An 18313-nucleotide genomic window follows, 5' to 3' on the forward strand; every position below is an offset into this window, starting at 1 on the left:
GGGTGGGTGGGTGTCTCTTTGTCTGTCTCATAGTTACCAAGGAGTAGCATAGTACTGGGGACCCAACAAAAGCTTTGTAACTATCCCTAGGAAGAGTAAATTCGGTTTATACCAAGTCAGTTTCCCCCTTCCACATTCTATTCTCCGTTTTCTATTTTGATCATTTTCTTACTGACAATTTTAAATCCTAAGCGTTTAATTCAGGTGGTTTTTTTTTTTTTTTTTGGATATGTGCAACAGCCATTTAAACTGACTAAATGGCATGAGAATTCTTTTGTAATTTTATTAAATCTGACTTGTGTAAAGAGACCAGCAACTGAAGATGACTTGCACATGCTAATAGATTATATGTTATAGCAGAACGTTGCTTTATATTGCTCCTCCAGCAGCTGCAGTCTCAAGTATAGTTATTACTAGCTCCAGTATCACCCAGTTTTTTTTTAAATTATCAAAAGAAGTTCATGCTATTGACTCATTACTCCCATACTTATTATTCTTATTGAAAATCACTAGATCTAATTCTATCGGTTTCCTTCCTGATTGAAAATATTTGAACCTAGAAAGCATAGTATTTCTTAAGACATTTGTAACTATTCATCATGGATGTTAAAATTACAATCATGCTGCATTGTGTGAGAAATGATTTTTTAAAAAATCTTTACACATATGGTAAGCAGGTGACCAATGCTATCCAGGTTTGGAGATGCTGAATGTTCAAATAACTGGTATTTGAAATTTTGATGTGTATTGCATTCGTTACTGAATCTCAAGAATACATTTTTTTTTTTTTGCTCATATAGAGTAAGTTTAAAATGGGGTCTTTTGTGGAAGCACCCATCCTGTTTAGAATGATATAACAGATGCTGAATGTTCACATATCAAACAAAATGCCAGCTTTCTGTAGAAAAGAGGTGTCAAAAAGTTTCTTTGTACCTTTAACGCATGTGATTATGTAGTACAAAATGCAGAGTTTGTAAAATTTCTTGAATATACAGGCAAAAAAATGAATAATTCAAAACAACTCATAAGTTCTACATTCTATTGTCCCTTTATAACGCAGGCAGAAGATAGCAGTGCACTCCCAATAGAGCTGAATTTGCACAAGTTCCACCTCTGAAAATGCCAGATGGTCTATGGTCTACTTTTGAGAGCTGTCACATATGTAAAGATTTGAAAAAAGAAAGACAGCTGAATGAGAGCAGTGGATCATTAAAGGGAGAGCGAGGGTCCCTAGGCATCACTTGTGTTTTAAGAAGCATTGTGTCGTTCCCATATTAGTGTGCTTCTTTTTTTTTTTTAAAGCCATACACAACTTTTACACAGTAAGGGAAAAAAATCTATTTAAAGCTAAGTAGTTATGGTTTAATCAGTCAGACGTTTTTGTTCTTTATTCAAGAATGCAATCATGTTTCTGATTTGGTTTTAGTTGTACATTTACTGTTAGATTTAAGTCACATCTCTGAAAAAGCATCAATGAAGTTGAATGTCTGTTAATATAACTCATATATCTAGGTTTTATCCAATTTTGATTTGCTTATATTTGCTTGCATCTGACAAAATCACAATGTTAAGAAATTGGAGTGAAAAGGGAATACTTGGTTATTGACCATAATACAAACTATACTAAAAATTAGGTGGCAGTGAAACAAAAATGAATGTACCATCATTTACCTGCCAACAGAAATAGATATAATTTTGAGGACTGAAATGTAGATAAATCATTAAGAATATGTTTGAATGTCACTCTGACCATATACAGTAATTTGCAAATAGTCAATTTTGATGGTAGGAATAGGTCAGATCTGTCGGTTTTAGAATTTGGTGGCAAGACCTGATTATCTTTTACCACCTTTATTTTTATTTATAGGGAATGCTTGTTACATAATAATTATAAATTGATTTTGGATTATGGAATATGACAGGGCATTTTTTTATTGATAAGTCTCCACAGCATTGGTCAATAACATTTCAACTTAACCCAGCTCTCAATTGCTTGAATTATTCTTTTCAGAGAAGAAGTGGTCCAAAACATTCCATTTATTTGGTGAGATTACTGGAAAGAGCTTTGAAAAGAACACCAAATTAGGTTTAACTATCTTCTTTGGCATCCCGTTAAATACATATGCATAACTGGTTCTATGTTCAATAGCAGTCATTAGGATGTCATTCTAGTTGATACAAGAAGTTACAGGAGCAGCAAATTAATCTCTAGATCAAATGATTGCACACCCATAAGAAATAGATCTCCTTTTGCACAAGCCTTGATTGTCAATTTTAGCCTTGAGAAGGACATATATAGTTGCTAAGCAGAGAAGTAACCATTTTCTTCTTTTTTTCTTTGCATCAGAAATTAGGAGGAAAACAAAACATTTTGATAAATTTTACAGCCATTACTCTGTGCTGTTCCCAAGTATTAAATGTTTAGATAATTATTCTCCTTTGTCACTAAAAAACTGATTAAGAGTTCATATATTAGTTTTATAAATTGGGTATTAACATTAATAAACTTGGTATGAAAGGATGCTTTTGTTAAGTAAAAGAATAATAATAAACTTTTTTCTTACAATGTGTACATTCATGAGGAATAAAGTAGTCTGGTATGCTAAGATATTTTTCCTCAAGAGACATCGCATATGTGAACAAGAATGGAAGTAAACAATGTGTGCTAAAGACCTGTCTAATTTGTCAAAACTATTTATGAAGTCTTAGGTAGTCTCAAGATAACAGATAATTAGTCCATTTTCGCCATCATCAGTTCTGTGTGTACCTGTTACAGTGTTGTGTGCTATACTTATTTCTAAGTCAAAGACCTCCTAGTATTCAGATTTAATTAACATTTCATAACTGTTCATAATCTTAAACAGAAAAGACTAATTAAAACAGCTGCTTTGTATTTTGAAATTCCAGGAAATGATAAAATAGTACAATTTGACACCAAATGGTTTTTGCTGTTGCTGTTTTTTTGCTGAAATTCTATGATTGATAACTCTGCGTAGGACCTATACCAGCAAGATAAATGTTGATTTTAAGAATTCATTACTTAACCAATGTAAATAGATAACATTTGGTGGGGAGATCAGGACTCTGAGCTTCAAAAAGCAGAATCCATTTTAGCTAATTTAAATAGAAAATATTTATCAGTTGCATATAGACTCTCCCAGGAATTTTACAGCCAAGGATCATGCCCACCAAATTGGTGCTTTCCTAATGAAAAAACTTACTACTACTGCGTGCTTTGCCCACTGATCTGCTAGGAAGTGGACACCAGACACTGCACCCACTGCCAAGATCTACACATGCCTTCTTTACTGTCTCTGCTGAGAGGCTCTACCACCCGGGTGTGGCTGCCATCTTGCATCCATACTTCTGCATGTGAGTTGCGCTTCTGCTTGGTAGAATGTAAGTTACATACGTGCCCTCTAACTCAAGGACTATAGGGATGAGTCAGAGGAAGTTATCAAAATCCATGAAGGTCTTTAGAAATGCTGGGCAGCATAGATGATCACTCGTCACTATGCTTGTTTTGTGATTTGTTGTCCAAAGAAATTAGTTTTCCATTTTTAGTGTCATGCCAATAAAATATTTTTATATTTTTCTTTTAAATTCTTCATTTATAAACATTGAAAACATCTGAAATGTCTTCATATCAGAGACAGATGCATTTGCATACACAAGTATTTTGGTGACTTGCTCTCCTGTTCCATTGGTTTATGTCTGTGTCTGGACCAATGCCATACTGTCTCAGTCCGTGTGTGCGTGTGTATTCAGTCATACCTGACTCTGCGACCCCAAGGACTGTAGCCCACCAGGATCCTCTGTCCATGGGATTCGCCAGGCCAGAATACTGGAGTGGGTTGCCATTTCCTCCTCCAGTGGATCTTCCTGACCCAGGGATTGACTCACCGTTCCTGCATTGGCAGGCCCTCTGCTGAGCCACTGGGAAAGCCCCGTCACTGGTGGTCCAGTGGCTAAGACTCCAAGACTTTCACAGCGGGTGTGCGTTCAATCCCTGATTGGGGAACCAAGAATCCCACATGCTGTGTGGCCGAAAAAGAAAAAAAAAAGATTTGAGTGATATATATGAACCATTTATATGATTTGGGCTTCCCTGGTGGCTCAGATGGCCTGCAATGCGGGAGACGCGGGTTCGATCCCTGGGTAGGGAAGATCCCCTGAGGAAGAAAATGGCAACCCACTCTAGTACTCTTGCCTGGAAAATTCCATGGACGGAGGAGCCTGGTAGGCTACAGTCCATGGGGTCGCAAAGAGTCGGACGTGACTGAGCAACTTCACTTTCACTTTTTACTTTAGTTACTGTAGTTTCAAGGTAAGACTTTTATCTAAGTCAAATCCCACAATCCTGTTTTTCTTCCTTAAAATTTCCTTAGTGATTCTTGACTGCTCTTACTTATAAAATTTTTGATCTGTTTGTCAGGTTCCACAAATAAGCCTTTTAGAATTTTTATGGGAATTGCATTACATAAATTGGGGATAATTACCATATTACCAGAATTAACATACTTATAATCTTTTCATTTGTTAGTTTTTTTTTTTTTAATGTCAGTTATGTTTGGTCAGTTTTGCCATAGAGTCTCTCCCCGCTTTTTCCTAGCTTAATTCCTAGATACTTATAGGCTTTTTTTGTTTGTTTGTTTGTTTGTTGTTGGCTTGTTTTCTTTTGTTGTTTCTGTAAAGAGTTCACTTCTTGCATCTTTGCTAGTTGCTTGCTGTTGCCTTATAGAACTTCACTGAATTTAATATAGTTTATCATGTATACATCTTACTAAATTCTTAGTTTTTCAGACTGTATAGTCTCTTAGATTTCCCCTGGAATATTCAATTATGTATCCATCTCAAAAATGTTTCTTCCTTTCCAGGACTCAGACATGTTTTTTCTTTTCGGTGTTCATTGCTTTTGCCAGCGTAGTGTCGCGTAAGATGGTAAAGGTAGGCATTCTTTCCTTGGTCCTGACCAAATGGGAGCACTTCTGCAGCACTGACTGTAAATTTTGATAAATGTGTTCTATCAGATTAAGGAAGTTCTCTTCTATTCCTAAGTTTCCATAAATGGTTTATTTTAAAATTAAAAATATATATATGGAAAAGATTTTCTTCAGAATTTAAAGTGGAATTAAAAAGAAAACAATACAACACACTGTCTTATTCAGCTTTGATGCTTGAATTCATTGTTCCTTTCCTTTCATCTCAAAAGGCAGTTGAGTAGTTTATCATAATCAGGGATACTCAGATAATACTGCAGTGTCTGTAGCACCCAAAATAGGACCTGGGACTTAGCTGTTGAATGAGTTTTGAATTACCTTTTGCAGATTTCCAACTTAAATTTACTTAAAGAAAAAAGAAGCACCGTTTTTTTCCTCTTCTTTTTGTGTCCCTTATGTAAAGCTACTCTTGATGAACCCTTTCCATTTCTCTTTTCCTAATTATGCTTTCTCTGTATTCATTTGCGTGTCCCTCTCCCACCCCCCGTTAGGATCATGGATGAAACCCAAGAAAGTCTGTTACTGATTGGATTTTGATTATTTTCAAATACTCATTTTTTTAACTGGATAAATATTTCCTGTTTTTCTTTTTTTCACTTAGCCCAACCTCAGCGCTTGCCTCAGCTTCAAACTGCAGCACAGGAAAGTGAGGAGGAAATAAGCAAGATAAAGAATGGCCACCCAAGTCTGAGCAATGGCAATGGAATCCACCACGGGGCCAAACACGTATCTGCAGAGAATCGAAGACTTTCAGCACCCGTTTCTCAAAAAATGCATAGAAAAATTCACTCCAGCTTGTCTGTAAACAGTGACATCAGTAAGAAGAGTAAAGTAAATGCTGTCTTTTCCCAAAAGACAGGCTCTTCACCGGAAGGTAAGTGTGATGCATATGCATGTTTTACTTGACCAGATGTAAACTCATATTCACTAAGAATTATTTGATCAAGCAAATGTATGAAGAATGTTACTTTGACTCCAAACAGGAATTTTGGTAAAATGCAACTTCCCCAAAGGAAAGCCCAGGCTATAACGGAAGCATTGGCAGCTGACATCCTGCTTTAATCTGGAGTGAACAGTCATAACTTTAAATATAGCTGCTATACTTCTTTTTAAACCACATTTAAAAATATGAATACCATGTTTTGGTGGAATATGATTGTATGTATTTTTTCAGTCCCTGATTCAGTATGTAAATCTCTGATTCTGAGATACCTGCTTGTATTTTTCAGTTTTTAAATAGGCAAAACTAAAGCAAAAAGTTGGTAATTTTCATGCTCTTGACAGAGAAAGGGCTAGGTGAACTCTTGCTTGACTGGCTAGCATCTTCCAGTTACCAGTGCTGTCAAAGGCAGCGCCCCTCGCCCAGCTCTGCCTTGTTCCAAGCTCATGGTGGTCTGGCCTCTAGATCCTCCCTTAGAGGCACTGGGCAGTGTTCTCTGACCTCTCAAGAATTAGCAATTACCTCATTAATGAAATACTATGAAGCAGGAAAAGTTTTCCTTTATTATAACACAAGCCCATCTGATGGCATTGGGTTTATAACCTACAAACTCCTTTTATAAAAATGACTTGTGAATTTATGTTAAAAAGTCACTTTCCCTCAAGTTCAAGGTCCCAAATTTCTCTCAGCATATATGCATGTTCCTCTGCTCTTTCTCTTCTCCTTTTAGCAGTTCATTGGCATCAAAAACTCAAATCTTATACACACACACACACACGTGTGTGTGTGTGTATATATATATTTTACATATATATAATACAAATATTTTCCTTATTCACTTTTCTATTTAAATTATCATGAAATTTTAAATAAAGGAAATTCTGGGGATGCTTCTGTGAAGTTGGCCATGCTTATTCATCGAGATAAATTGAGTTGTAAATAGGAAATTGTATCGAGAGTTACTAGTCATGAGTGGGAGAAAGGATATTACATTTTGGCTACAGGTGTCTCAAACTCAACTGAGGTAAAGTGTTAGGTTGATCAAATGATATGATAATAAATGGTCTGCATAGTTCCAGGTCAGTGACACTACTTTCCAAACTAATTAGATTGAAAAGGACATGATTGACACTTTAAAATGAGTTTGACATGTAAGCTGCATGGTCATCTCTGAAGCATAGGTAGGCTGTTAACTAAACTGGCTCTCTAAGGAGTTGGGAAGGCAATGCAATTTTCTTTAGAGGATCTTTGCTTCTAGGTGATTGGGTGAAATAATTGAATGCAATTGAAATCTACTTGTTTTATACATTTGACTTTTCCTATTGTGCTCCTAACCTCTAATTTTCCATCTGATATTTACTGATTTTAAAGAATGGTAATATTTGCATGGCAGTCCAACTTGAAATAGCTTATGGAGTTTTACATATTTTTGCCTAATTTTTAATACCATCTCTGAATTTATTTCTAATGGAAGAATGCAGCTTTGTAACTAACATATGAAGAAAGAGGAAAACCAATAGTACATAGTGAAGTGAAGTGAAGTCACTCAGTCATGTCCAGCTCTTTGCGACCCCATGGACTGCAGCCTCCCAGGCTCCTCCATCCATGGGGTTTTCCAGGCAAGAGTGGGTTGCCATTTCCTTCTCCAGGGAATAGTACATAAATGAAGTAAAGTTCTGCCCTCCCTCCCTCTCTCTTCCTGCTTTTCCCCTCTCATGTTCCTCTTCCCCTCTCACCCACCCATCCTTATGGCTGCTGTGGATAAGGGTGGATAAAGGTGTGGATAAGGGAAGTTCCTTGTAATCCTTCTCTTATCACAAAATCTGTTCCATATTGGATTAGGGGAATGAGGAACAGCAAACACCAATGGAATTGTCTAAGTATATTTTACTATGTCCTGCCCACTTATTTCACTGCTTTGCTATACAATTTAACCTGATAGTACCTTTCTTTGTGATTACTTGAATTAAGATGAAAATTCCATTGTCCTATTTCATATTTTCTCAAAGATAGACATTGTCCTGCTTTTTGCTGCTATTTAAGGTTATACCTTCAAATTTTGTTGTTTCTTCTGGCCTTCAGTTTTAAAGGTAAGTTTGTTCTCTGGGACTTTTCTTTTTTTTTTTAAAGAAAATGCTTTGGTTAGAAACTGAAAAAGAAGTTAGTTTCAGTTCCAAGATTCTGTGGTGCTTGCTTTATAGCAGAGCTGCTTTGTTCTCAGAGCAGGTCTTTTGGTGTATAAAATATGTGAATCTTGGTAAGCAGAAATCTAATGTCTGTGGAATAAAACAATGGCAGAAATTTTTTTTAATTTAAAAAATTTAGTTCAGTATATTGACATATAATTGATTTACAGGGTTGTGTTAGTTTCAGGTGTATAGCAAAGAGATTCATTTAAACATATACATATTCTTTTGTACATTTGTATCTATTATAGGATATTGTAAGATATTGAGTATAGTTCTGTGTGCTCTTTACCTGTTTTTATATAGTGTGCATATGTTAATCCCGATTTCCTAATTTATCCTTCCCCCACCTCCTTTCCACGTTCATAAGTTTGTTTTCAAAGTCTGTGAGTCTATTTCTATTCTGTAAATAAAGTTAATTTCTATCATTTTCTGAGCTTCCACATAATAAACAGTATCATGATATTTGTCTTTCTGACTGACTTCACATAGTATGAGAATCTCTAGGTCCATTTATGTTTCTGTGAATACCATAATTTCATTCTTTTTATAGCATTATTTATTTTTTATTGTTGAGTAATAGTCCTTTGTATATATGTACAGCATCATCTTTATCCATTCATCTGTCAATAGACACTGAGGTTGCTTCCAAGTCTGGGCTACTGTAAAGAGTTTCTTTAAACAGTGACAGCATTTGGATTTCTGGAGGCCTATATGTGAGAACAGTAGGTCTTGAAGAGGCCTGATTTGTGATACTATTAAAAATGGATAGAAATTTAAAAAAAAATTTTAAGTTTACATTGTTAATGCCTATTCTTACAGCAAAATGAGCAAACAAGTAGCAAAATGGTATTTGCTGAAAACCACAAAAATACTTAACCTTGCCTGGTCTGGCAATCTGTTTTTTTTCTGGATAAACAGTGTTTGTGGTTATGATTTTTGTATTGCACATAAACAACAGTGATAACCAGAGAGGCATTTTTCTGGTTCAGATGATGAAATTAAATGTATAGCTATTTCATAGTGTTTCATTAAGGGCTGCTTTGACGACAGTTTGGGAAACACTGCTATGATGTGAGCCCATTGCTTATACAGAGGTAAGGATTGACTCAGCCTCACAATTGCATCAGTGAGTTGGTGACATCTTTTCATATGTCTTTAATGTGGATTATGTAAGGCTTCAGGACAAATAGACATGGGTTCCATCAGAGTTCTCTTTTTAAGCTATGTTGATTCAGTTACGAAGATTTGTACCATAGATTATTCTAATCTACGTAACTTTTCTACCTGCTTCATGCACATGAAGTCATTTAATCCTCCCAACAGCACTGTAATTCTATGAACTGTATGTAATTATCTAGTTATAAATGAGGACACTAAGTGAATGCACCAAACTCAATTAGTGCATGAGAGAAATGAGATTCACACCTAGATCATTCTGGCTCCATGGTCTAGCCTCGACACCACTGTGTTAGGTTGCCTTAAAGTTCTCTGAAGAAGGGTAATTTACTGGCCTTTCCAGCATCACATGGGATGTTGATATCATCCCAGCTGTGGGTCAGGCAAGGATCTTGTGATTAGTATACATTTGCCTTCTTTAAACTCTTCCAACTAAAATTTTAAAAGCAATTTTCATACCTATGTTCTGTGTCCATTTTCCTTCCCTGCTAGACTGTAAGTTCCTGAAGAAGCTTGACTGGGTCTGAGTCGAAATGTTTTTCTTAAATTTACAGTCATGCCCAGTACAATAGCTTCATTGTTAATAAGTGATGCAATGTTTTATTCCAAACCACCTCCATGAAACTAGCACTGGAAAGTAAAATATGTGCTCATACTCATTTAAAATATGTTCTTTTAAAAAGTTCCTTTTATGCAATAGAGGAAAAAAAAATACCCATGTGGGGAAATACTGTATATTTTATTTGAATATTATTAAATTAGTAGATTCCTACTTGTTTGTATAATTAAATATTCATACATACATTACTTCAATTTCTTGATTGCATCACCCAGGTAGAGATTTTTTAAGACATGTTTAAGATTCTTGACCTTTGAAATAATTATAGTATAATTTAGTATCATATAATATTCAAATTGCTAAGAGCTTTCATTAGACTCTAATATGATTTTTTCCTTATAGGAACAGTAAATCCTAACACATGTGTGCCAATGATGCTATTATGATTTTGTAAAAACTAAGTTTCAACAAAGATACTTTGAGGAGATTTTATACTTTTTAGTGATATTTGCTATTTAACATATTTCATAGTGGGCTTCTCTTGTGGCTCAAATGGTTAAAAAAAAAAAAAGAGAGAGAGAAATCTGCCTGCAGTGTAGGAAACCCAGGTTCAATCCCTGGTTTGGGAAGATTCCCCTGGAGAAGGACATGGCAACCCACTCCAGTACGTTGCCTGGAAAATACCACAGACAAAGGAGCCTGGCAGGCTACTGTCCATAGGGTTACAAAGAGTTGGATGTGACTAACACTTTTCACTTTCATACTGAAACATAGATTAAGTACTTAAGAGAAATTGCATATCTAGTCCCAGCAGTTCATTGAGTGTAACTGTTGAACAAGAGTCAGGAGCATCATATGCATGGCAGTACTGAGGATCAGTCTTGTTTTAAATCAGAGAGGCTACATAGCCTAGTGGTCAGAGCACAAACTCTAGAGCCAGTCTGCTCAGTTCAAACATTGGCTTTACTAGTGGCCCATGATGTGTCCTTGAGTAGGTCACTTAACCTCTTTGTACCTCAGTGGCTTACTATAAAATAGGGATATAATTAGTCACCTATATCATAGGATGGTTGGAAGAGTGTTTGAGTTGATATTGCATTCAGTTTGAGTTATAACAGAGCCTGGCCTGGATGAAGTACTTGGATGCTGTTATCATCATTGTCATGAAGGAGCACACAGGGAAGGAAGGGTCAGCAGTGTCAGCTTTCTAGACAAGGTAATGCCTGGATGGAGACCTGAAGGTTAACAGAAGGAAAGGGAGTTGAAAGAGGCATTCAAAAAGACTGAAGGGGGCCTGTGAAATAAGGTGTTTTGTTCAGAGAACCATCAAGTACTTTGCTGCTGAGGAGTCAAATTAGGAGAGGTGAGACTGGAAGGGATCAGTCCATAGGCAGCCTGGGAAGCCCTGTTGTGCTAATGTAGCCAGATACTTATGATTTCTCTAAAGGGTATCATTTTATGCCCATTGCATATTTTTTTGAAACATTATATTTCTTTTCTCTCCATGATACAGAAATTCCATAGTTGCAATTATATAAACCCAGAATACTGCTATATAGTAAGCATCTGTACTCTGATCACCTTTATGATCTTTTTGTATTTTAGTAATGAACTATTACCATAGATAAAATGAGGAATTAGTTATAGACGTGGTGAACTGGGGATGCTAAGAAGTTCTTCAGGAAAGCTTTGGACATATATGGATGGACTTCAGCCCAGTCCTCTCCCATTTTACTGGTACCCTCTGCTTGTCTTTAAACTAGCCTCTTGACTTCTTACCTTTATGACTTTTCTCTGTCTTGTGTTTAGATTTTTCTTTCTCCCCTTTTCAGTGTATCTCCCCCTGCATCAGATCATGAGTAGGAGGAGGACAGCCATGACTCTGGGAGGCAGTCTGGGTGGGGCACACAGGCTTCAAAGGAGATGTACACAATTGAGCAGGTCAGTTTGAAAAGCCCACTAGGTGATTCAAATAGGTTCCACCCCCTCCTTCCTTGAGAATCACTGGTAAAAATATCTTTCCTTGACCTCACCACTTCCTCTTCTCTCCTTGCACTTGAAATTGTGCCTTCAACTGCAGGCACACACATTTAACGACATAGCTGACTGACTTTGCCACTTTTCCTTATATTTCTTATAAGTTACTTCGCCTTCATGACCTCTCCATATTTTTTTCAGAACTCAAGCATCATCTCCTGATGCCCCAATTTTGGGCTGATTACTCTTCTTTTGGGTCCCCACAGTGTCTTCCAAATACAAAATGAGACTGGAGTTTAACTCTTTCTGCACTAAAATGTAATCTTACTGAAGGCAAAGACTTGGTTTTATCCATCTTTTAGCTTCAAGCACAGAGCCTGGTATGTGACTTATCATAACTATTTAGTAAATGATGAAGCAAGTAAGGGACATAAATTGGAGAACGCAGGCACTTACTCTTCAGCATTTCACAGACGTCATAGTTGATATCTCAGAAATCGCTGCAATCCTCAAGGGAGATGAAATGGGGAGATTGAAGGGAGTGCAAATATTTGAGCTAAAAGAGGCCAAAAAAAAAAAAAAAAAAACTTCGAGAAGTACTAGTACTTTAGTGGAAGGATAATAATAGGACTTCATGATCTGACTATAACATTATAATCTGAGCCTCCAGAAACAAATTTTCTGTGACTTTGGCAAGATATATTGCTGTGTTCCTCAAAATACTTAATGTGCTAGGATGATGTTTTGTTTTGTTTTCTCAGGCACAGTGCCTTCCATTCCATGTCAGAATAATTGTGTGGGAGAAAGGTTTAGAATTCTGCTTTCTGATGCAATGTTTGCCAGTCCATTGGAAAATAGGATTTTAATAATTTTCTTTTCTCACCCAGCAAGCTAATTGAAATGGTAATACAAAGAAGAGTGTGTGAATGTGTGTATGGAGAACAGGTATGATCAGCGTTGACTATGTCAAAGTATAAATTATTCTGTACATATAAATCATTGCTTATTTACTTGAAATATTAAGTCAACTGTTCTTTAAAAAATCATCTATCAAATTATAAGTGGTGTTACTTTAGGGCTGAAGGTAAATATTTAAATACACTTCCTTTTGAGTTTAGGAAAAGCACTTTGTAATATATGATCTGTAGTAAGTTATATCCATCCATTTAATGAAAGGCAAAGATTTTACAAGGTTATAAAGTATATAATTTGAGATTTGAAACAGAAACACCTCAAAACTTCTTTTATACTAGTTGACACCTGAAAGAAGAAATAGACAGCTATCTACTGTGTGTGGACTCCACCTATGGTTGGTTTTGTACACAAGCTTAGACCACTGCTCTAAGAATTTGAATTAGCTTAGCAATGGCACCCCACTCCAGTACTCCTGCCTGGAAAATCCCATGGACGGAGGAGCCTGGTAGGCTGCAGTCCATGGGGTCGCTAGGAGTCAGACGCGACTTCACTTTCACTTTTCACTTTCATGCACTGGAGAAGGAAATGGGACCCACTCCAGTGTTCTTGCCTGGAGAATCCCAGGGACGGGTGGGCTGCCGTCTCTGGGGTCACAGAGTCGGACACGACTGAAGCGACTTAGCAGCAGCGGCAGCACTCACACAGGAGGTGGGTGAGGAGGAAATAAAACAATGGAGATACAGATAGAGTGGCCGGGAAGCATTGGGGTGTGGGGTAGCTGAGTGAAGAGGCTATTTAGAAACCCAGCTTAGTGGAAAGAATAATAGGCTAAGTGGACAGAAGAACTGAATAACCTAATAACCCTATTAATATATCAGGGTTTTAATTTTTTCTTCGATGGTAAGTTTAGATGATGTTTTCATTAGGTGAAACAGTAACAGCTAAGTGCAGCAGCCAGGCTTCTCCTGGATTTCAGTCCATTTTCAACCTCAAGAGTCATGCCGTGTGTGGGCAGTGAAGGTTTTCTTTAGGGTTTCAGGATTGTATCGAGGAGTCCTGGCCCAGAACTAGAGTAGCAGTCAGATTAATGCATTTTAATCAAGATTGTCATTCATTGTCTAGTTCAGTTAGTTCAGAAAGGGAACTGAAATTTAGGAAATCATGAAGAATAGCTGAATATAGTTTGAGGCTGACCATGAGATGAATTGTAGACCTGTTCAGTTTCAAATAATGACATACAATCCAAGAACATTTGGAAATATATAACTGGAACTTCAGAGAAGGAGTTAAAAGCAAGCACACTAATTTCTATTAGTTCTCTTAGAGGAGATATTTGAAACCATGCATCTGGATGGGATTTCTTAAGTAGAGATTTAAGAGCAAAGGTCAGATGACTGAAAACTGAGTGACTCAGGGATCACTGGAGGCCAGCCAGCTTGGTGGAATGGGAGAGTGGGTTTAGCTTGAGCACTGGGGAGACAATGCCATAGAAAGTTCAGACTTTTCTCTAAAAGTGATGTCAGAGTGTGGCTATGGCACTGATAAGATAGCCTAGGGGAGAGGTCAGAAAGCAAAAAGAAGAGGAAGATGATCTGGCCAAGAGGAGTCCACAGGAAACTGGAGAGGGTGGTGTCCTGGATACCAGGGAATAAATGCTTTGAGTCAAGGGAGAAGCTTGCACCAGCTATTGTGACATCTCAGTCGGATGAGAATTGAGATGATTCTATTGAATTTAACCATGTGGATGTCATTTGGTGACCTAATTAAGAGCCATTTTTGTTTTTCTTTTTTTTTGCCATTTTTGTAGAGAAGTCAGAATGATACGGGTTGTGGAATGTGATAAAACACACTAATAACAATAGCTCTAGAAAGGCCAATGTCCAAAGAGGTTTTAAGATGGAAAAGATTTCTGTTTATATTTGGATGGAAAGGATCCAGGAGAGAGGGAAAGTTTGAAGATTTAAGAAGGTAATAATGATAACTTTATTGACAAGCCAGCATATCATTTAAATAAATGATATTTAATGTTTAGATCTAGAGTTTGCATTATAGATCTAGATTTCGGATTATGTAAATACACATCCATTATCAAAGCATGAGAACTGAGCAACCAGAGAAGCATTTACTGAATTGTTAATGTAGGTGACTCTACTCTTTATGGGAGTATCATTGATAATTGCTTTCTAATCATGTCTTCATACCAATTTGGGCTTTCCTGGTGGCTCAGATGGTAAAGCATATGCCCGCAATGTGGGAGACCCAGGTTCAATCCCTGGATTGGGAAGATCCCCTGGAGAAGGAAATGGCAACCCACTCCAGTATTCTTGCCTGGAAAATCCCATGGACAGAGGACCCTGGTTAGATGGCTACAGAGGCTACAGTCCATGGGGTTGCAAAGAGTCAGACATGACTGAACGACTTCACTTTCTTTCACTTTCATACCAAGTTATCCCCTAAAAGTTACTCAAAAAGCATCTAACTCAAGTCCCCACTCCTCCTTCATTCCAAAAGTATTAATTGCATTTGAATGGAAGACACTGACTCAGCAGACATTTATGAATCTGAGTTCCAAATTCCTGATTTGTGTTTAGACCACAAGCTGATGGAAATTAATAGCTTCTTATAATTTAGATTGATAAGGCCCTTAATTGAATTTAATTGTAACTTTTACACATAGTATAGGACAGGAAATAAGACAGAACATAAACAAGTGAGTGAAAGTCGCCCAGTCATATCTGACTTGTTTGCAACCCCGTGGTCTATACAGTCCGTGGAATTCTCTAGGCCAGAATACTGGAGTGGGTAGCCTTTCCCTTCTCCAGGGGATCTTCCCAACCCAGGGATCAAACCCAGGTCTCCTGCAATGCAGGTAGATTCTTTCCCAACTGAGCTATCAGGGGAGCCCAAACAAGTAAACACACAGCTAAAGAGAAGAAAAGTGTGGGAAAGATGAGTAAAGAAATTACTGCAGAATCCAGTAGCTTAACTTTAAAATGTATTTAAAGTAAATTTGTGTTTTAATGTGGTCTGGTGGTGGTGATTTAGTTGCTATAAGTCATGTCAGGCTCTTTGTGACCCCAAGGACTGTACCCCGCCCCCCTCCCCCAGGCTCCTCTGTCCATGGGATTTCCCAGGCAAGAATACTGGAGTGGGTTGCCATTTCCTTCTCCAGGGGATCCTCCCAAAGAGGGATTGAACCTGGGTCTTCTGTATTGCAGGCAGATTCTTTACTGATTGACCCACCAGGGCGGACCTTAATGTGGTCTACTCTTCACTGAATTCCTATCACAAGCAAAAGCTCTAAAAGTTACACTCAAAATTCCAACTTCTATAAATTAATTGTGATTGTCTCTTACACAGTGATCACTTTGGTTTGTGGGCTTTTTTCAGAATCTAACAACAGTTATGATTTGCAGGTTTCTAAGGTGGTAACAAACACCTGTTAGGTCTCTTATTATTCCTGAAGGTAACAAAAGACCCCAGATACCTTCAGATGTCTTATTCTAAAATGAAATATCTTTAAGAACTAAACAGTAAAGCAGGGCATAGATTATGAAGGGACCTAATGAACCATTTTAAGGATTTTGATTTTGGTTTGAGTGAGGTAGGAAGCCAGTGACAGGGTTTGAGCAGATGATGGACATGATCTGACTCACCATTTTTAAGCATCACCTGTCTGTCGTGCCGAGTGTAGACTGTAGGTACACAGTGGCCAAAGGAGGGCCTGGGGGCCTGCTGTGGGACTCTTGCAGTAACTCAGCTGAGAGATGACAGGGTTGGATCAGAGTGGTAATAGTAAGATAGTGTTGTATATGGATGTATTTTGAAGGCAGAGTAAGATTTATTGAAGGGTGATATTTCAGTGTGAGAGAAAGACGAGGGTTAAGGATGACTCTAGGTTATTTGGTCCGAGCAGTTGAATGTATGGAGTTACCATTAATAGAGGTGGGAAGAACAGGGTTTGGTTTTGAACAATTTGAGATGCCCATTTTCTTTCCAAGTAGTACAGTGAAATAAGCAGTTGGGTAGAGGAGTTTGAAGGTGAGAGGAAAGATCTGCACTCTGAGATGTTTTGTGAGTCATCAGAGTACAGAATGTTCAGTGGATGGCATCTCCTGGGATTGTGGTTCTCAATCCCAGCACCTGGGTATCCGAAGTAAGACCTTCTGGACAAAGGGAGTACAATGTGAAATATCTCTCTGGGCACAGACCCCAGAGAACCTAACTCAAGTGGAGTGGGACCAAGGCATCAGCATCCTTTAGAACAGGGGTCCCCAACCTCCAGGATCTAATGCCTAATAATCTGAGGTGGAAATGATGTAATAATAACAGAAATAAAGCACACAATAAATGTATCGTGCGGGAATCATCCTGAAACCACCTCCCCACACACAGACCAGTCCATGGAAAAACTGTCCTCCACGAAACTGGTCTCTGGTGCCAAAAAGATTAGTGACCACTGCTATAGTTCTCCACAAGACTCTAACATGCATCAGGGTTAAGAACTACTGCCCAGGAAGCAAAGTCGATTAGCGATGCAAGAACTGAGCTCTAGACCTGTTCAATAAGTCAGAAAATGAACAGACACTATGAAAAAAAATGGGATGAGTAGTCAATGATGGAGGAGGAAACAATAAAGACTGTGTTTCAAGTTGGAGGGAGTGGTCATGCATCAAATAGAAACTGAGAAGGCCAGTGAGATGAATAAGAAGTGACCATTGACATTGTCCCGTGATCATTGGTGACCTTCATACTTTCGGTGTGGGATGGGAACAAAAGTCTCACTGAAGTGGTAGAGAAAATTAAATATGGCACAGCTAGGCTACTCTCTTCAAGGGGTGTTCATAAAAGAGAATTGTAAAAAGGCTGTGAGCTAAAAAAATATTTTTAGAGATGGGGTACATTGAGTTTTCTTGGTAATGAGCTGGTAGAGAAGTAGCTGGTGGATATTGCAGGACAAGGATGTCCTTGAGTAGCTGAAGCAGAAGAGATCTATTAGAAGGCAGCCCATCTGTAGTTATTGATATCTGTATCTATATCTCATCATCCTGCTCAGATTTTAGATCATTACCAGAAAGTGGCCAGCCATATTTTGAGATTATCTTTCACACTGCCTTCTTTGGTAGGTTCATACACTAAGCACTTGCTATTTATTTAACTGGTGATCTTTCAAATGACCAGTAGGATTTGACATGGTAGATTTACAGTTTTTCAAACTTTCCATCTATAACTATTTCATCATTTGTAATGATGTAAAATATGCTAGAAGTTTCCATTCATTTTAGAAGAACTTTGAAAAAATTATCTCATAGTTACAATAATAGCACTAGACACTGCATAATACTACAATTCTCAAAGGAAGAAATTTTTGGAAAGAGATACAGAATGTGCAGGATGTTTGGAATCTTCTGACGAAAATTGGTTGATGACTCATGAGTCTTGTAGTTTGTGAAGTATATACACAAGAAAAATATGATATTAATTTGCCTTCAAATATTTCAGGTGACTACAGTATAAAACTTTATCTTAGATGCTCATGATAAATCAAAACATTGTT

The 18313-nt window shown here is 37.5% G+C and overlaps 1 protein-coding gene across 2 annotated transcripts in view; it reads left to right on the forward strand.

The window, feature by feature from the left end:
* The window catches only part of MDFIC (MyoD family inhibitor domain containing), a 98132-nt gene that overhangs the window by 56623 nt on the left and 23196 nt on the right, over positions 1-18313 (forward strand). For both annotated transcript variants that reach the window (XM_010831197.1, XM_010831198.1), the window contains exon 4: positions 5602-5874. In XM_010831197.1, the coding sequence (XP_010829499.1) occupies positions 5602-5874 (273 nt within the window). The remainder of the gene's footprint in view (positions 1-5601; positions 5875-18313) is intronic.

This window comes from Bison bison, unplaced genomic scaffold, assembly GCF_000754665.1.
Source record: "Bison bison bison isolate TAMUID 2011002044 unplaced genomic scaffold, Bison_UMD1.0 scf7180017864525, whole genome shotgun sequence".
Classification (NCBI taxonomy): Eukaryota; Metazoa; Chordata; class Mammalia; order Artiodactyla; family Bovidae; genus Bison; species Bison bison.